At 41.3% G+C, this 21,326-nt stretch overlaps 1 protein-coding gene across 2 annotated transcripts in view; it reads right to left on the reverse strand.

Moving 5' to 3' along the window:
- The window catches only part of PIK3AP1 (phosphoinositide-3-kinase adaptor protein 1), a 38,230-nt gene that overhangs the window by 13,806 nt on the left and 3,098 nt on the right, over nt 1-21,326 (reverse strand). Inside the window, exons 2-7 of one of the 2 annotated variants that reach the window (XM_015866643.2) lie at nt 18,686-19,102; nt 6,809-6,957; nt 4,276-4,420; nt 2,404-2,546; nt 1,296-1,428; nt 372-568 (exon numbers count right to left, since the gene is read on the reverse strand). In XM_015866643.2, the coding sequence (XP_015722129.1) occupies nt 372-568; nt 1,296-1,428; nt 2,404-2,546; nt 4,276-4,420; nt 6,809-6,957; nt 18,686-19,102 (1,184 nt within the window). Of the gene's footprint in view, nt 1-371; nt 569-1,295; nt 1,429-2,403; nt 2,547-4,275; nt 4,421-6,808; nt 6,958-9,610; nt 10,382-18,685; nt 19,103-21,326 lie in introns of those variants that run through there. The other variant, XM_015866644.2, reaches the window with a different exon arrangement.

Below are 21,326 nucleotides of genomic sequence, written 5' to 3' on the forward strand. Positions count from 1 at the left end.
AGTCTCTCTCGTACATTTGCCACACAGAGGGAGAGGAAAGGGCTGCAGTTTTGCCAAGATCAGGAGGTCTGAAATGTATGTCAGGAGCCATGTGTCTGCAGAAACATCACTGGATGGATGAATGGCAATGAAACCCAGCACAGCAGGCTCTGATTCCACCTGTTTTTGTTCTTTCCCATATGAATTTTCCTGATTCCAGTGATGAAACCAACCCTCAAGCACAGAAGCTTTTATGGTGGCCATATATCTGCCTCCTACACCCTACCACATCATACTGCACCCTTTACCACCTCAGCACTCCTCACACACAACATTTTCAGTGCCAAGCTTAATGTCCACACTTGCTGTAGAAGAATGCTGATCCTTCTTACCACGTATTCATCAATGAATTGTCGGAGGTCCTTAAAGCCATGCTTTTCTGCTATCGTGTTTGGATAGTGACCATATTTGTTGGCTACACTGTAGGCCTGCAGTGCTCCAGGGCATGTCAGCAGCAAAGCAGTAAGGTTTTTCAGTCCATATCTTGCAGAAAAGTGAAGCAGCGTTGGCAACTCTTCATCCCTCTGATCTGTGATAGAAGCCTGTTAGAATCTAAGCTTTCCTCCAGCAGCAACAAAGACAGTAAATAAGAAACAAACATCCTAGCAAACACACTGATTGAAGTAGGCCTGAAACCCTGAGAAGTATATATGTTGTTTTAAAACAGAGCTAACTTTGTACAAGTGAATTAGATGAGGTATCTAGCACATCTCCAGGTCTGAATCCCTTTAGCAGGGAATCTGGCACTGTATTAGCTAATGTAGGTAGAATGAGAGGTTTTGAAGGGCCTCTTAGATCAGAATTTCACTCATTTCCACCTGCTGTAAGGCAACCACGTCATGGTACCACACTGATCCAGCTGCCCTCTATGTACATTAGAACAGATTCACAAGGTTAGAAAAGGACTGGACTGGGAGAAATGCCACACGGGACCAGGAGAACAAGTGAGACATTCTAGGGAGTGCTGTCTATTGACTTCAGTTGTGGTTGAAGCTGTCTACATAGCTGTATCCGTCCAACTACAAGAAACAGATACAATATGCAATAAAGAAGGGTCACACAACAATATGTCCTATATTATATATATATATATATATATAAAATCCCTCTATAGGCATTTTAAATTTAGTGCCCCGGCTAAGATTTAAGACTTTTTTCAGACAGCCTATACAAAAACCATGAGCTACAGGTGCTCCAAAGTAAAAACAGTCTGTAGATACAAATTTTAAAAATAAAATAAAAACCTTTCAACTCACTTGTTGTCATGTCATCCTCTTCCAGCTGGTTGATTCCAAACAAGTGTAAGCCACTGGCAGGAATGTTCTTCTTCAGTGACTCAGTCAACAGTTTGTCCAGAGCTTCTATGCTGTATGGCACAATTTTAAAGGCCTAGAGATAGATGGAAAGTGATTTTGGTTGTAGAATTCTGGAGATTTATTTGATATTAACATGATGATGTATTAAGTTTTATTTATTTAGTATACATAGGAAAAGAAGTAAGCATAAACACTTAAGGTGGAACTGTTTTGAATATGCAAGGAACATGAAGGGTTTCTTTGTCCAGAAACAGATAATTAAACTGAACTATGCACTCTACAAGAAGAGTACAAGAAGAAAATCAACTGGAAGCACAGAAGACTTACTTCCTACTACCTTGACGGTTATAATCTCACCATTCCAATGAAGTATTGCTACTGCTTTAAGTATGAATAAATTGGTTTTGAATTACCCTGGTATACATTCTGGCTTTTGGACTGGCTCTTAGCTAAAGACTGTGGAGCATGCCTATTCCTTAGGTAGCAGCACAGCCCAGCAATAACCGCTTATTAAGTTGAATTTAAAAGGAAGTGACAGACAACTTCTTTGCCACAGGTGTGCTGGTGATCAACAGTACTGTACAGGCTTCTGTCACACAGCTAATAGGGACATGCAGGCAGGGAGTAAAGACAATGGACCTGGAGAACGTGCTTGTGCAAGTTTTACTCTATAATAGGGCTCAGCTACCCTAACTGCAAAAAGTCATATGAGAATTGAGGATTGGCTTTAAAGAAATTAGAGCTAAGAATAAACACTTTTATTTTATCCTACTTAACTCAGAAAGTTTGAATCTCTTTATCATCACCTTTTCCAAAAACCCTTTGGTTCAAATATCAAAACATCTGTAGTAATTCCACTTGTATCAAGTTTTGTCATTCCAATCTTCTCAAATCAAGGTCTAAATAGGGGTACCAGGGCTAGGAAAAGTCCCTAAAAACAGCGTTTCTTCATTTCAGAAGAGCTACCTTGTGGCCAGCACTTTTGCTTATATTCAAGTATCTACTCTCTGAGAAAAGCCATGTTCCAGCTGTTTGCTAGAGTTTTTACCTGGCACATGAACTGTACTGGGTTGGCTGCATTAGCCAACAGACTGCTGATTTCCTCCATGTCAGTATGATAGGTGACACTCGTTTCTCCCACCATCAAGTCCCCTGAATATATCTGCAGAGGCACTGTCCCAGAAGTTAAATCTTGGAAAGGGAAGAAAAGAAATCATCATTAAAAACAGACAAGAGAAACAAGTCTTCAAAGGCCATGAGGATAGAAGGAATTTGGAGATGCTGCCAACTGGTTACCAAAACAGATTCTTTTGCATAGAATTAATGAAAAGTCATGAAAAAGAACTGAAATCATGTTGACTTGAATATCAGGTAGGAAAGAACTGCATTCTTCATAGGCATGTCAACGCATATCACCTGTGACCTGCTATACTGCAGGCTAACACTAGTCTGAACTACTAATGTTAGCAGTACACAGCCTCAAATTACAGAACCCCTTCTCTCTCTCCACTCCTGGCTTCTTCTGGAGTAGTGCTGTCCAAAACCACACCATTAAGTAAGAGAATAGGGGAAGAAGGGAGTAGGAACCTGAGAAGTTACTGGGCATCCTGCAGCCTTTCCCAATCTCATTAGTCTCCAAATGAAATCAGCTTACAAGAATTTCAGCTTTCCAAGTTCACCCAGGCACAGGATTTCTCCCATACACACAATGTGGGAGCTTCAAGATCTTTTACCCAGTTTATACTCCTAAGTCTGACACTCCTCTCTGAAGCATAAGTATGTTGAATCTCACTGAAATTAGTATTTTTCTGTATATTTGCCTGGCTGTAACAACCGAGGAAACAATGTAACAGCAACTGTCACACCTGAAAAAAATAATTCCACCAATGAAAAGCTTGGATTTATAATCCAAAGTCACAGAATTGCTTAGGTTAGGAGGGACATTAAAGATCATCTACTTTCAAGCCCTACTGTGGGCTGGTTGCCTCCACCAGATCGGGCTGCCCAGGGTCCAACCCAGCCTGGCCTTGGGCACCTCCGGGATGGGACACCCACAGCTCTCTGGACAGCCTCTACCAGCATCTCACCACTCTCTGAGTAAAAAATTTCTTCCTAACAACTGACCAAAATCTCTCCTCCTTTAGTTTAATGCCATTTTCCCTTGTTCATGTATTTACATGTGACTTTGGTTACCTTCTATAAAGCCACACACTTGACAGTCTTTACAGGAGTTGCTATAATGATTATCAGTCTCTCTATTCCTAGACATAGTATATTTGCTCTTCAACAGGACAGACCAAAGCAGCATAAATAAAACCATCCTGGGGAACTGTTATCAGTCTGTAGGGCTCAGAAACCTTGCCCTTAAAGTTTAGTGAACCTAAAGTTTAGACAACCTAAGCTTTTGTAAATATAAATATCCAGAGTGACAGAAAATATCTGAATAAAAATGCAAGAGTTTCAGCTCTAATTGCACAGAGATCATCAAACACTTAAAAAAAAAAAAAAAAAAAAAAAAAAAAAAAAGAAAAAAAAAAAAAGGAAATACCATAATCAATTATTTACCTGCATTTATCTTCTTATGGTGTCAGCGAACACTAACATTATTATAACACTAACCCAGTTAAGTTCAAAGTGCTTTACACGGTTTCACCTGCCTGCTGAATTCCCGCTGAGTGTTTCCACACTGCAAACCTGACACTGTTGCTGGGAAAATAGATGTCAAGCAGCTGTCTCCCCAGTTCAACACCACAAAAGTATCACACATAAAAACACAAGTCCAAGATTTCCTGGCCCCACTGTTTCCCACATTGCAGTCTCTACCCTTACCCCTCTGCTATTTTTCAGGACAGGCGGGTTGGGAGAGAAGAGAATCAACGAGGAGTGGGGAAGTGTGAAACCAAATCTCAGCCCATCTTACTTGGAGCCTCCACAGATATTGTGTATTCATTCTCCAACTCAGCCGGCACACGCACAGATGACGAGTTCTCTGGAGAGAATTCAACTTCAGTTTTCACTTTGTCATCTAGTCTACATTTCATGATAATATAAACTGTGGTCTGTACCTAAGAGAAAATACATTAGAAAATACAGGTTTACAATATAAGAATACTTTAAAGCCCATTTTCCAGGGATTTTGTTGTTATTACGACTAACACATAAATTAATCTGTTACTTCCACAATCCTGAATGGTTTTCAGTAATATCTTCCAGTTACGGAATGACTGGGCAGGAGGCTTCTGTTAACATTTTGCAGTAGCACAGATAAAGACATTAAGCTCTCAAAAATTCTGTGATGCTATTTAAAAACTGTGCTTCTTTTCAAGCACAGCAGACTCTTCCTTCAAGCAGCACAGCCCTATTCTTATGAGAAACAAATAAAGAAGCCTAAATGAACATGTTCTGGAGATTAAAGTACTTGCAGAAGTTTTATCTTATTTGTCTTACTTTTTCTTACCCTGTAGCATGTGTCTTTAGCCAGAACTTCAAAAGACTAAAATTTTAGGTTTATAAAACTCTCACTGGCTCTGCTTTTAAGAAGTTGGTTATGACATTAAATAACTCCAATATTTCATTACATTTCAAGTCTTTAACTGTGGCCTGAGACATGTCTAACATCTACTTATGTGAATTATGAAAGTGAATTTCTGGAGCAGGTTCTAAGTTTTGGAAATCAGGAGATCTCCTGGGTCATGCCTTGCAGCTTTTATTACCACCAAGGTAATACTGCTCAGTTCTCTTTCAGTCAGGATTTTAAAGATCAAAGACCTGACTTGTAGCCATTTACACAGCTTACTACACTATATCTATCTATCTATCTATCTATCTATCTATCTATCTATCTATCTATCTATCTATCTCTCTCTCTCTCTCTCTCTCTCTCTATCTCTTACTACCACTGCCACCAGCCACCTAGTGGTGGTAGGCTCAGGCACCAGCACTGGAGAAGTTAATCTAGCAAAGAAACAAAGATATCAGGATATTCAGACAAGCGTTGGAAACATACAAAGTGAATGTGCTAACAGATGCCCATTAAATACAAAGGGAAACAACACCAAGCTGTTGGAGCACAAGCAAATAGAGTTGATGTAATAAATAAATAAATAAATCCACATAGATGCAGTTTTCTCTGTGTTAATTCAACAACTCTGTAAAAGCTTAAATCAGTCCATCAGTTTAGCAGTTTGATGACTTCTCAAAATATCCTGCGATCAAGCAAAGAGGGAACACAAAACACTTAGGTAAGGACACTTCCTAAAAAGTCTGATTCTTTATGTCAGTTCCCCCTCTGCCCTGACAGAATGCTACTTTCTCCAGGCTGAGAGCAGATTATGTCTATAATCTAAGGCATATTCAGTTCTGCAGTTCTGTTCTTACCATGCTGAGCTCCTGCCAAAGCAGAAGGGAATCTCTACTTGTCAACTGAAAGCTTATTATTCCTCCTTCTCCATCATATGATGGCATACAGTTTACTTCTGGTCTTACCTCAGGGTATAGCCAACAGCATTTCAAAATTTCTTTACAAAGACATGACATAGGCTGTTGCTACCAAATTTGAGATTTCATTCCTGTTAGAATCTGGCCTTCATGCTTACAGGGAAACTTCTAAGTAAAAGCAGAGGTTCCCTAGAGTCATGCTTTAACTGGTGCTTTAAGAAAAAGCACTAAGATTCAGGCGTTTTGCTAGCTCTTGGGACAAGGGAAAAACATCAAGAGTTTTGTTTCAGTGCACTGGAGCATGAGTCTGCCCCTGGTAGGGGGAAAGAGGAGGAAGTAATGTAAAGCAGCAGTAACCCTGCCGTGAAGCTTTGCTAAACTGTTAGCTGACGTTTACTCTGACACTCAGTCCCTCCTACACTCATGCCTCACATCACAAAGCCATGCAATGGAAAGCCAACCACAGTGACTGAAAAGTACACTGCAGAGGAGGTGAAGCTGTTGGTGCCTTACCCTACTCTCCTGGTCCATGGTATTAATGTTTTCCATCTGAAAGGATCTCAGAGTAAGAAAGGCTGTTTTTCATATAGAAAGCTAAGCTCCAAGCTGTTTGGAGTTTACAGGACAAGCACCAGAACTGCCATACTAGCTTGCATCCAGGCTCTGGAGTGAATTGGCTTACTACCTTTACCTTACTCCACTTGTCTGCTCTGAATCTCACCAGAATGGAAGATGAAGAGTCAAGAGTGTGAACTCGTTTCATAACACACAGGACATGTAGCCATGTCAGCGAGACTATCCATCAGTAAGTGACATTGCATACTACCAACCTATTGCTGGCCTAGGAAACAAAGCTTATAAAGCAGAGACAACAAGGATAGGAGCCTGAGAGGGCAGGGAACAAAAAATGAATTAGGGACTACATTCCTTGTAGTTGTGAAGTTGTCTACTGCACAGAACACAACATGTTGCACTAGCATTACAAGAACATAACCCAAGAAATAGCCATACAGTACCCCGCAGCGTATGTGATCAGGCTGCACCACCAGATGCTCCCCAGTTCTCCTCGATGATTCATGCTCTTCATTCATGGCAAGATGGCAGGAGTAAACTGAATTCTTCTCGTCTTCTGTTTCTGTATCAGTTACTGAGTCGCAGCCTGAGTCTAAAATAAAGCATACAGAGTCCCATTAAATTATTTCCATTTTCTAAAAACGCGTGGATATACAAATACCAGCCCTGAGAAGCAGCCACAGAGGTGGGAGAGAACTTGATACACTTTTCAAAGCTAAGTTTAGAAAAGGGGATCTACTTTAAGAAAGAGAAACTACAGTTTCCTCATTTGTTCCCCTAAAGGGACAGCTGGGGAAAATTCAAAAAGACACAAAAGTGCTGGAGTAGCACTGGAAATGCTTACAAAGCAAAAAACACAAAAAGAAACAAAAAAAAACCCCATAAACAAAAAAACCCGCCCCCTGATGAGATGGACAGTTTTTTTCTCATGTTAGTTAGGAAAACTAGTTTATCAATATCTCATAGAAGAAAGATCAGCAAATGGACTCATCTGACTCCTGCCACACTCTGAGTGCACTGTAGGATGGGCAACAGCCTTTGAAGTCCTCCTCTCCTAAAATTAATGAAGGGAACCTACTTTTATTTCTTATCAGCAGTATCTTTAGCTATCTGGATCCTGCTTGCTCCAACTCCAACTCTCAACTGTGTCTATAGGCAAAACATAAGGCAGTAGTTTGAAGGGATCCTGATCCTCAAGCAAGAAGGTGAATACAAGAGTGTATCTGAAACACCAAAAACATACTTTTGTACAGAAGAATTGCAGTACTCTGCCCAAACTGAGCCAAGAGAAGTAAGTACCTGGGACCCTACAATCTGCACATACAAAACAACGTTCTCACTCCTGCCTCCCTGTAACAGCACATATTTAAACTGATGGACGAGCAAACATGTCGATAACACAAGCCAAAAAAAAAAAAAAAAAGGTAGCAAGAATTAAAATAGCTGAGATTTCTCACATACCTGCTAGGAAATACTTTTCCCAGCTACAGAAAGGAAATGGACAAGCCTGTATCTACTTATTAGAAAGATTTTTAAAATCTAGTTTTTAATCACTTGATTCACACTTTTTGTAATTTCTACACTTGAACAGGACTTTATGAATTTAAGCAGATGTAACTGTGCTTTCATGAGACTAGCTTTAGGCCATGGAAGTGTAGCAAATTATTCAGCTGAAGGTTTTGTCACAAAGAATGGCACACAACTTTATGCTTGTGAATTGCTCTGCATGGCAAGTACTCACACGAGTACAACCATATTACTGCTTTAATGTTTTCAGTAGAAAGAGAAGAGCTAAAAATCTACAGCTCTAAAGTTCAAGTAAGGCATCACTATGAATATCAGTATTTTTTAATCCTAGAACAGTATGTGTAGATAAGGCAGACATTTTAAAACTGCATCAACACAGATTTTCAGATTTGCCTACAAAGAAACTGCTGGGACACAAGATTATGCTCCGAAGGTCTTTTGGATTTTTGAGATTGCAGTATTAAGCATTGCAGAAAACGGACTGAGGTTATAAGCTCCTTAACTCAATATTAAATACTGTCTGAAGTCATCAGTCAGACCCCGCTTTTGGGAATCGTTGTTCTGGGGAAAGGTGGAGTGCTCCAACCTGAGAGTGCTGGGCAGCCCAGTGACACAGGAGGAAATCAAAGCACTAGTCCCACATCCTTCCTTTACATGATAGATATCACATCAGACATTTGGCATACACAGCGCAAGACAGCACACCCTTTCAGGGGAGCAGAGGCAACTGTTACTAGAACTGAGTCTCTAATCTCTTGTTTATTTCCAATACGACTAAATCACAAAGACTAAGCCCATCACAGATAACAGAACCAACAATAACCAAATCACAGCTAAACATTAATATTGCTCAACCAAAAATGCAAGCTGACACTTGCCGGGATCCTGACCCTAAGTGCATCACCCCCCACACCTTAACATGGAGCCAACAGAGTGGTAACCTGTACCTCATTTGCCAAACATGAGGCCAATTTCAGAAGAAATAAAACCTAAAGCTGTGGATCTCAGCTATATCTACAATAAGCAGGGATAAGGGAGGAGCAAGGAGAGAGCAACTCTCCAGACTTCTTTGCTTTAATGACATTATTTAATACCAGTAAGAAATTAGCAGATAAAGGACAACTGTGGGAGTCTGTGCTTGATCTTTTAGGAAGTTCTGGCATTGCTGGATTTCACCTGGCACTTCCGCATTTCTGTAACAGAATAGAGAGCCTGGAGGTCATATGTAAGAACAGAGCTGTTAGGTAATGTGGGAAGAAGCACTGTTAATAAGTAACTGCAGTAACAGCTGATGGAACAAGCACTGCAGTTACCGGTATGAATTATTTATCTGTCTCTTCACGTAGAAAATTCTGAAGTTATGAATTATCAACTTCCCCTATCAGTATCAGAGTGATGCTATGTCATCTTGCACATTCAGTTGTCGTGCACATTGCATATTCACACAATTTTGTGAACATGCAAGCATCGGGAAACCATCCTATTACATTCAAAAGTATCCATGCTCTAAAGTGGTGCATTGTCAATCAGACATCCAACTTATGAGGACACCTGACTAATGATAATCAGTGGGTTGATTGAAGACCAAGATTGAGGATACTTCAATCAGCAGATTGATGCAGCAATTATGCTGTGAAGTCTGCGATATTTCATTATATTTTTGTCATGGTAGCTAAGTTCAAAATGGGATCAGAGGCATTAGAAAGTTCTAAGATTACCTGAATTGAGTTCCTCCATGAACAGCTGCCATAGGTCAATAGCTCGTGGTTACCGACGGTTCTGCCTTCACTGGAAGTGCTTTCTATTCCCCTTTACATGAAGGCTACTTCAGGCCGCGCCTGACAGTCTCTGAAACACTCATGAGAACAGCAGGGGAGGAGATGCGGTCCAAGAAACCCAACCACATTTCCCTTCGAGGAGCGTGCCCCCCGGCAGGAAGCAGCAGCAGAGCTCTGCAGGCCCCACAACAGGCCCCTCTGTCCTGCATTGCTCTGCATGCAGATTGCTGCCCTGCTGGGCCACCAACAATCACACCCAGGAAAAACCCGAGAAATGCAGGCAAGGCCACATGCTTCATCTCAGGCCATTTAGCAGCTCGTAGAGACCAACACTAAGTAGCCAGCTATTTAGATATTTTGCTGTATGCAGCATGCAACTCACTGTCATCCATTTCCTCCTGGCTGAGCTGTGTGTCTGCATGGAGCTGACATCTGTGGTTTCTCAGAAGTCAGCTGTGACACTGCAGGACACGCAAACACTCAGCTGGAGTCAGCAATCCGCTCGCTCTGACCACTCTGTCATCTAGATACAGTGCAAATTGAGCAACAGCTAGTCCCTGCAGCTTCTGTATGAGCAGACTGCCCCTCATCAGTATCTGCAAACACTTCCCATCTCACCCACAGAGGTGAGGAATTTTCATGAGATCTTCGCCTTTCACCTCCTAACACCCAAAGAAAGATGGAAGACCTTCAGAAAGCTGCTGCTATCAGCCAAGCCTTGCAGCTGGCCAAACTCCTCTTCCAATTAAGAACAAGGACACCAGGGCTACCCAAGCAATTCCAGCAGCATTTGCAAGAAGCTTGCTGCTTCAGTCCACACATAGAGCATCTAAAACCAGATTCTCTGTTCTACAAAAAAAAGTGGTTACATTTTATTTGTAGCCATAGTTTCAAATCTCCATTAAGAAAACAAGCTGTGTTTTATCAGGCCAAGATTTGATTGAGCAAGTGTGTGCGTGTCTCTTAGGGAAGTTGTTTTCTTACTAAGGACACAACCTCTCTGCAGGTCAGCACTGGTGCTTCAGCAAACTGTGAGAAGCCAGAAGGCACAACAGCTGTCTTTACCTTTGTAACTTACTAAGACAACACACATCCTTAATACTCAAAAAAGACACATTACTCCATAGTTCCTCTATAAAGCACGCTTCACACTGACTCAAAGAATTAGTTTTCTTTTATAGTATTGTAGATCTGTGAACATGAAGCTGAACAGAGAAAAACATCTTTGTGAGTGCAAGAGGGTTTTGTGACCTTCATTAATGTTTAAACCAAGTGAATCATCTATTCGCTTCTCCTGTCTCGATATTCCTAAATGTTGCTCACAGGTTATTTTTTAATTTAATCTTTGAAATGAAAAGTCACAAAAAGTTGCTGACAATGCCAAGAACAACTCCACATCACTCATGTAAATGCCAGAAAGGAGGGACATGAAATTGGCCAGCAAATACCTGGGTTGCAGGAACAGGAAATCTGGCATGTAGACCTGGAAACAGTGAGGTTAAAAAAGTAAAGCCTTAAAAGCCAGAAAAGTAGAGAAGACACAGAAAAGAAAGTAAGAAGAAAAATGATGGTCTAGGAAAAAGTAATAAAATGAAAATCCCCAAGCAGACAGAGAATCAATACAGAATGGAAAGATAACTCGTGGTATCAAAAACACCTTCCCCTGAAGTATCCCAGTTTAGGGAACAATGTCAGCAGTAACATCCAGTCAGCTGTTTGTGCAAGGTTCAGCTTTTAATTATTCAACAATGTATAGCACTAATTAGAAAACTGCAGATTTACATTATGGTCCCAACTTTGATTCTATGGTACTGTATACACAATGTTGATTATTCCTCCTTCCAAGTACTACAGTCAAATCCCAAGTCCAGATGGAGAAAGGCAGGATGTTCCCTGGCACTTAGTGATGCCTTAGATAGCTGAGACTGACAAAGCACTGTCAGCAGCAAAGCAATTGTGACCAGACTGAAGCATACAACTGATCACACCTCAGATGGCATTCCCTGACATGCAAAAGCACAGCTAGGAGCCCTTCATGGGAATTCTATTCCATCAGCAAAAGATGGAACTATGAACTGCATTAACATGCTGCTGGAATTCTTCTCTTGGATCAGAAGGAACAGATGGGAAACTGCCTACCTCACTCCACTTTCCCTAGCAACACTTCTCAGCCTTCTCTGCCTTGACTGCAGGTGACTACAGCAAGTAGTTCAGGATAGGTGATTTGCAGCCCCTCTTCCTCAGTAGCTTAGGAAAGTACCCTCTTGATCTGTAACTCTGCAGGTTGCACCAAGACAACATTCACAAAGATCTAAGCACAAGGGAGATTCACAGAAACTTAGCAGTTTCCCCAGGATGACAAGATAGCACTAAGTAATCCCATCATATAATAAATAGATTATTAGCAGGTTGCAATTCAGGATTGTGGGCAAAACACTTTTTGTTTTTGCTTTTTCATACTTAGAGCCCTGCTCATTCACTAGCAGCCTTGAGTTGAAAGTAGGACCTTGAAAGTGAAGGACTGGATGGATCTGAGATCACAGTCACTCCTAGAGATGCAATGTGCAACACCTCAGGGAATGCATACAGCCTGAAACCAACAAGTTTCCCAGTAACATAAAGACTCTCCCAGCAGAGACCCACCAATTTTTTTTTAATTTACTTTTTTTTTTTTCAGTCAGTGTGTGAAAGCCTCCTATTACAAATCCTCAGGTGACCTTTCAAAGTTGTGGAAAATAAGTGTCATCTTCTATTGCCTAATAAAGAATGAGTAAAAAACTTCCCCTTTAACAATGTTACTTGTCCAGGAAAGAGTGCTTTGGCTCAAATTTATGCCTTGCTTCAGGGAGTAATCACAGCTTAGCAAGTACGTTAAGCTGAAAAAGTCACTTCTGCACTTGTCTGGAGGACAGATGTTCAAAAAAGTGAAAGCTACAGCAGTTTAAAATACAATTGCACTCATCATGGCTCTTCTCCCAACTCTTGCTTCCCCTTCTTGTCTTTATTTCCACCAGAAATTGCAGCCCACACAACAAAGCCAGCAGAAAATAACGTGTTTGGCTGTGTCAGCAAGATGCAAGCCTAGAATCTTTCCCTGAGCACCTGAGAACTGGGAGTTCAGGCTGAGCTGCCAGCTCCTGACCTTCAGGATGTGAAAGAACTTCCATACATTTCACTCCTGTATACTGCAAAGACAGTAACTGTCAGCTCAAGGGTGAAATGCCCAATTCTACTTACATCATGTATGATACATCTGCCATAGCTTACCTTACCACATCTAGAGCCTGATACAAATGCAAAGTATATTTATATTGTAGCAAATATTCCATACTACCACTATCTCCAGCTAAAAGCATTGGCTTTTAGGAGGATGGGACACCTCAAGTACACGTGCCAGGAGGAGACAACACATATTGAGGAAGTATATGCAAGGCTGATGGGAATGCTGAAGTCATGTTATATCAGTCGCTGACTCAACATTGCTCTTGAGCAACGACATGTGAGAAACACGAAAATCCAACTTGTTGATTAATTATCCTTGCTTGAATTTAAGCACAATGCATAGCACTCACACAACAGAGAAGACTGTCTACATGTAAGTCCACAAAGCTGAAATTCTATCTAAGAGAGTGGTGTAGCCGCTTTGAAAACATTTCACCAATAGGATGCTGCTTGACTGGACTTAGATCTGCTGAAACGTGTAGAACCCCACCTTCAGGCTACTACTAAAAAGAAAAACAGTCATGCCTCCTCTCTTCTCCATACAGCCTCTCTTGGAATACCACCAGTGCAGTCCTACACTGCACCAGATCACTCAGTTAGTTACCAGAACAGAGGTGGAACATGAGGCAGACCACTTGCCTTTGCAGCAATCCATGCTGAGGTCAGACTGCCATCGATGGAACCTCCCCCTGAGAAACTCAAGACTCCCTGGTATTCTTTAGCTTCCGAAGTTTCCTGTGGTGATGATGAATCCACCAGAATCTTGCAAAATGAAAACCTAGAAGCAACACAACTCTCCAAACGCACAACAGAGAGGTCTTTGGCACAACCTGATGTCTGCCCCACACATCTCTTCAGACCTCTTCAGTACAGTATCTTTTTTTGACCGCAAACTTCTGCAAAGTTTTTGCAGAAATTACTTCAGCTGTCTCAGCCTGGAAGAAACCATCACCATGAGGGCTGGGTTCTTATTTTAAGCATATTTTAAAGCCTTGCAGTTCACATTGCGGATATTTAAAATTAACCTTAGCCATCATCTTAAAGCAACCCACAGGGAGATTAAAAATACAGAGAAACATGGTTAGCATTTTGCAGTGTGCATGGAGTCCATTATCGCCTGATGCTTTCTAACCACATCAGTTTCTGTATTTGAAAAGTTCTGCCCTATCATTTCATTGCTTCAGTCCAGAAAGCTGATCTACATCTATGTAAGCCAGCCCTGTCTGAATCTCCTACTGTTGTGAAAGACAAGCTGTGAAGCATTGCTATTAATGTGTATAAGCCAGGAGTTTATGAAGCACCTTGATACAAGCAGCTCTCCCGTGTTGTAACTGGGAAGGCTGTTTGAACTTCTTGACCCTCTTTGCCATGGATGGACAAGAATATTGATACATTTCTGTCAACACCTCTTGGGGGCTTATTCAAAATTTCTAGCTGCTTTTCACCAGTCTCTGAAATACATGTTTCCAACATCAGTCATTTATAGCTACACTAACAGCTGCAAGGAAGGGCATGGTAACTCATGTTCTCTCAACCTTAACTCCTGCACAACAATGTCACAGTTTCCTCTTCATGGCAGGCTGAGAACCAGCCAGGCAGTGCAGCTCCCGTAGGAGTGGAGCAGACCCTCATTGCACTCAGAGGGCTGACTAATACATCACCTGTTCCTCTTCAAAGAGCAGGGTCAAGGAAGCATATCTTTCATTTCAAAACAATTCAGCAGAGAAAAATACAGTTTTGAGAATTCACTTAATTTTGCTCCTTCAAAGAGGGGGAAAAAATAAGAGGATTGAGGGATGGAGGAAAGACTGCAATAGTCTTTTTAGTCTTGCAAGAATGCAAGGCCACTACAGTAGGCCAACAGAAATAAATGCTAAATGTAATCCTCTGTGAGAAGACTACTCAGAATATGCTCCTCCACAGGCAACTTCTAGCCAGAAGCAAATAGCAAGTAGTGCCCTGCTTCTCGCCTCTCTGTACAGTGATTGACTCCTGTCTCTTTCTATCTCCAGTTTGCTTTTTTTAGTGTCCCTGGGATATCTAAAAAGCCTCTGAAGATGCAAACAGAAATCACAAACATGGTACAGACATCTCCCACCCAATCTTGAGCTTCTAGAACCTCCCAAGTGCCAAAATGAGATCAGAGGACCATAGTAAGAGATCTGCTGGTGAGGAAAATACAATAGCAAGCAAAGAAACTACAGAAAGGCAAAGAGACAGCAGCAACATTTTAAAGGCTCACTGTAGTTAGAGCTGCAGGAACTAGGGTCTGCTCACACTTTGGAGCCTCAGAGGTACAGCATTAGCTCTCTAGCAATATAACTGGTCCCAAGGCACCCAATTCTGTAAGGTGAAAGATCAAGGAGGCAGTTTCACAGAGAAATTTGGTTAGATAGATGGCTTCACAATCCTTCCCTAAAATGACAACCAAAGATGTCAGATTAACTCACAGCTCTTTTTGGCAGCTCTGTATCTAGGATTAGTCCTTCAAAAGGGTGGCAAAACTTCCCCATGAACTATTTGGTGATGTCAAGTCTTCCTACCAGAATCCCTTTTCATATCCAGCTTTCCTAGAAACAAGACTCAATGGCCAGGGCCTTATGAAATAAGTCAAGCAGCGCTGGGAACAGTTGTTACAGCAGCTAGGTTTAGCTCTGCCCCCAAATGCAACAGCAAGCTCTGTGAACACTGAAAAAATCACACACCACCACTTCTTGAAGGCATGTGTCCCCACACAGAGCTCCTGTGGAGAGCAAGGGAGGTTGCAATTCCCCATTTATAGCACCCTCTGCCCACTGTGTTACCTGCAATTCTCTGAGCTCGGCTGACAGAGGGGTCCTGAGAAAAGCACTAACAGCCAGAAGCAGACATAGCACAACAGCTACTATTGTCAGAGAAAGAGGTATCAGCTCCACAGTACAACAGAGAGCACCTACTATTCAGTGAATTGTTGTGTGAGACATCTCAGGATCACCACTGTCCTGTGCTAATATGCAGCTGTTACTGGCTAGCGGCTTTTGTGGTTTCTAGTGAAAAGTTGCCCTTAAAAGCATTCAACATGAATTAATATTTTTAAAGGGGGAAGAGGTAGAAAAGAAGGGAAAGCATTCAAATTTATCCACAAAAGCCACAGATCATTATTCTTCTAGGTTATGATATTTGTTTTGTCATTCTTTGAGATACCTAAAGCATAAGGGTAACATATCAGATAACACTGGATTTCTTTCTGCTTGCTGTGAAATACATACAATCTATCAGAGCTGTACTCTCCAACCTGGAGAAGCTTTGGGAGGCACGTTATCATTGTGTACCTGATGAAAGGGAATGAAAAAGGAGTAAGACTCTTCTCAGTATTGTGCGTTGACAAGACTAAAGCATGCAAAATATCATCTGAACACAAGAAAATACTTTTTTCCTCTTTTCTTCTTTCTTTTTTTCCTGTCCAGTCAAAGTGGTCAGACACTGGAAAAGATTGCACAGAGAAGTTTCAAAAGGTCCCTTCCAACATCAACATGTGATATGTTCTCAGGTTTCATTCATGGTTTCACCAGCGCAAGAGAAGAAATCCAGGAAGTTAATTCAATTCCTTGTCATGTACAGGAAAGAGAATGATAATAGCTTGTGTGGTTTCTGTTACACCATTTCCCTCCCAGCAGATAAATTAAGCCATTTATAGTGGAAAAAAGGAGACAAGTCCTTTGGCAGGCAAATAATTTCTGTGAGTTAGTTTTTTCGCAGTCATGACAAAGGAGCAAAACCTCCACATCCAAAAAGGCTTCTGTTACACAGTCATAAGTTGAAGATATCACAAGCTTCTTTAGCCCATGATTCTGACCGGCACAGATGAAGTTCCAGCCCTGAGACTGTTCTTTTTGCATCTCCTTCCAAGCATATGGCACAGCTCTTAACAGTCACTTCTGATCCTTTTATTTTGTAAGAAGTTTGCTAGTACTGATCTTTCTTTTTCATCTACTTCATTGTATGAGTACTATGCTCAGTCAAGGCTGTACTTGTCTATCAACAGCATGGCTTATAACTGCTATTTTGTATGGTTATCACCTTAACAATTTCAGACAGCTGTTGGCTTCCCTGCCATTTTCCCTGCAAGAATTTGCTCTAATACAAAAGTTCAAGGCCACTGATTAATTAGCAAACATTTTGGAAACAGCCTTGTAAAGCCTGGCATTTGAAATAAATAAATAAATAAATAAATAAGAAATAAGACAAAGGTAGGGGCTGAAATGAACTGGATAAATCTAAATGTGCATAACATGAAACAGATGTAAGTTGTGTTATGCCACCATGGGAGGAAAAGGAAGTTCACTGGTTTCAAGAGTGAGCTTCCAGCTGGACAAGATGGCTTAAGCCATAAATACTAGGCTGGTCACCACACCTGGCATGGGATTACACCCTGCCAGAACCAAGCTTGCAAACAGAAACCTTCTTGGCCTCTGTAGTTTTCCTCAATTGAGAAATCAGAGTAAAAAGTGCCCTGCCTACCAAGTAGCAAACATTAGAGTCAACACAGTTTGTTCTCAACAAGGCTGGATGAACACTTCCTCATTTCTGATGTTCTACTAAACTAATAAAAATTAAAATAGCTTTCAGTGTGTGATGTCTGCAGGTGCCGTGTTCCCATGATGCCCTAAACAAACCACAGCCTAACTGCTGCACTGCAGACAACAGAATAACCTGTACAGAGCCAATATACAAATTCCAGAGAGATATTTGTCCCCACTGTGTCCTGTGCTCCGCTCATTTAGGACTGAGATGCTAGGAAGCTGAACTCAGCCTGTGGAAATAAGTATTTCCAGAGGGAGACACCCAGACAAATTGTTTCAAATGTGGTCATAAACTTTCTTTGCTAAGCACTGCAGGAATTGAGAGATGCTTTTCTTGGAAAAAATACACAGTCTGCTGTAGAGAATGGACTTAACCGAGGCTTCCTGATTTCCAAGCCTTTCACCTTAAAAGTGAAGTAATGGGAGTAGAGCACGTGTTATGTTTCTCTATGGGAGAAGTCAGCTGTTACAAGCACGCTTACTTTAAGCCCCTCCGTCAGCATTAGCTACAGCCAGACTATAAGGAAAACACTGATTTATTTTTGGTACCAACCAAGAAGAAAGTTTTTGCAATTTCACCCCAAAAGGCAACACCTGGTGTCATCTCATCTCCAGAGGATTTGCATTAGAGGCTATTCACAAAAGCTCTGTAGAATCACAGGATGTGAGATGTCACCTAGTCCCTGTGGCAGAATGAGATATGCTCATCCAAATGCTTTAGCCACAAATCCAGCCTATCTGAAGATGGAAGTTTGGTGGCCCTGCCAAGCAGAGGGGTTGGAGCTCCAAGATCCTTGAGGTCCCTTCCAATCTGGGTCATTCTGTGATTCTGTAACCTTGTTTTGGCTCTGGTGTAACAGAAAGTCTGAAGAAGAAGATAATTTTCTCTTGATTGAGATCAATAAACTCCAGGGTACAATATTTACAGGCAGAAATTTATAGATGCTAATTTAGTATAATTTTCCATTTGCACTCAAAACTTAAAACACAATACACACGTTCAGATGTTCTTTCTGAATCACAGGTAATCTTTCCTGAATTAGGAAACAACTGGGCAGGCACAGGAAGAACAGCTTGCAGAACTGCATAATTTACAAGAGTTGTCTAATTTACTTTAGTTTTTGGTTTCAGAAAAACACATTACAACTGTTAAAATGAGGATAAGCAATACCACAAATATTCCTCCTCCAATTGCTTACCACAAAGCCCAGCTCCACAATCACTACCTTACCTTCTGAAATAGCCTTCTTGACAGCTTCTAAGTAAGCATCGGGCTCATCATCATAGGTGAGTTCTTGCCACTGATACCAGTCCTTGAAAAAGGTCAAATAGTCTTCAGAATCCGTAACACCGCAGAACAGCTTGACTACTTTGTGTGGGGGCCATAATGCTTCCTGAAGGCTTTGTAGGACAGGAGGGAAATAAAAGCTCTGCACCAACTCAGCAGATAGTAAAATAACGATGCTCCGACTTCTGCTGAAAAGGTCCAGCTCCTGGTTAGAGATGGCAGAGTTGCCTTCCAGCTGGTAGCTCTGAATCTGATGCTTTCGGATGTGCCGAGTAGAGAGGAAGAGGTTCTGGAGGTACTGACACCACTCAGCAGCGTCACCTGCATACAGAATCAGCACATCATATCCCCCATGGGTTCCTGTACAAGTGCAAGATCACAAGGGAGAAGAGAATTAAATACAAAGCAAGAAGGGACCCACTGTTTTACAGCAAAACAATCAACAGAATTGTTCTTGCAATTCATGTAGGTATCTCTAAAGCACTTTAAAAGCATGGTCGTGACATCCAAAGTAAGCTATGCTAAGGATGACTGAATTCCTTCTTGAATCAACTCCACTATAATTTAAGTCATTTTTTCATTCCCAAAAACCTTCTCCAAAGAAGCAAATTTCATCCGTAGTTTCAAGTGAAACAAGCCACATGAGGAAATTTTCAGATTTAAAGCATGTCAATGGGAAAAAAAAGACAGAAATAACAATACTCAGCATGAAAATGAGATATCACCTTTGGGTGAGAATCAGAATCATTTCAGGCAAATGCAGAGGTTTTGCAACAACTGTAGACCATCACATGCTCAAGTGGAGCATACAGTAAGCACAGCACGCTGAAGAGAATATGGGTCTTCATTTAAATGAGGTCTCAGTGCTCACAGGAAGTCACAAAGGCTTCCATGGTTTTAGATATTTCTGCTCTCGTTGCAGCAGAAATCAAACTGTCTGCAAAGTATGTGCACAACTGAAGGGTACACCAGCCTCGGGGCATGCTGCACAGTTCTACCATCCACGTTTCAGAGGCTTTCTAGGCTTGCACTGGAGACTCAAAACTGTCATAAAAAGGTTTCCTGACCTGTTTAGCATGAAAAAAACCATCTCCTCAGAAGGAAGGAACTAGTACAATCAGTGGTGGCTATATAACACAGCCCGAAATAAGCTCACAGTTGACTTACTCAGCATCTCCCTAAAGACATCTCCTAACGACTCCCTCTTGCATTTCTGTGTTTTGGACTGAAGGCACTTCTAAATGTGCTTCCAGTTTGCTATGAAAGTCACACGCAGACTGAAGGAACATGACATGATGCAGTGCTTTATCCATAAATCCCTCCAAAACGCTGATGTCAAAGTTTAATTTTTCCATTATTTTATGAAGAAATATACTCAAATTTGTACATTACGGTCCCATTGCAAATTTCAATGCTGAGCATTTAAAATGTCATGAGCAAACTGCTTTCTAGTTCCAGCTTAGCTTCAAATCACCAACATTTCCAACCTACCTCCATCCAGAAGCAAGCAAACAAAGGCAGATTTTGCTAATTAAACTCGAAGGCAAAGTCTAAAATTCAGCACGCCAGGAAGAGCATCTGCAATGAGTGAGCTTACTAAAATTGAAGATTGCACTTCTGCAGTCAGCTTATTAAAATTAAACCAAAATTGAACATCCTCCGAAGACTCCATTCTGCCACTTTTCCCAGAACTTTCAATGCAGTTTTAAGAATGACTAAAATGACACCTTGGCACTCCTCCTCCAAGCTACACAGTGACAAACCCTAAAATGTAGTCTAGCAGAAGTGATGCCACTTAAAAGTAGAGTGCAGAAATGTGATCTGTGCTCAAGCCATAGCATTATGGTTACCTGCATAAAGGGAAAGACTCTAGATGCTCTGGCTAAGAAGAATACATGCACTGCAGTCCTTCAGTATTCAAAGGGATAGCTGGATGTTTCTGAGCAAACACAGCTCTCAAACCCCAGGTGAGATCTTGGAAGGAAAAGCATTCTTTATTAAGTGGATCCAGACCCAAAGTCTGGGGACCTTTAGGTTAAGAGAGCAGAACTGCTGACAAAAAAAAAGCCAAACACAACAAGCCCACAAACCACCAGCAAGAACCCCACCACTGGGGGTGGGTACAGTTGGGAAGCTATTGGTTTTAAACACTGATAACTGGGACACAGCGAGAAACCTTCCTTCTCCAAAAGGAATACCACGTATGCCAACTTTATGGACTTTCTGCAATTTCCCTGATGGCATTTCTATCCCAAGAAATGATCACCCAGAGCAAAGCACAGTGCAGGAACAAACTTCACCCAGGAAGTTTAGAAAAAGTATGGATCCTCTCGATACCACTGTTCTGCCAGCACACCGCTTCCCTCAGCAGAGCTGTGCCAGCTCTTCCCAAGCTCTCTTGCCTCCATCCTGTACCCTTTATACACATGCTTCAGATAAACTACCAATGGCCTTTAAAAGGAGAATTATGGTATTTCTGTCTGATCAAATATCTTCCTTTGCAGCACCAACTACTGTCTAATCCTCAGGGGAAAGTGTAGCACAGGAAATACAGAATATATTTATGGAGGAGGTTCTTCATATA

Source organism: Coturnix japonica, chromosome 6, assembly GCF_001577835.2.
Source record: "Coturnix japonica isolate 7356 chromosome 6, Coturnix japonica 2.1, whole genome shotgun sequence".
NCBI classification, from domain to species: domain Eukaryota; kingdom Metazoa; phylum Chordata; class Aves; order Galliformes; family Phasianidae; genus Coturnix; species Coturnix japonica.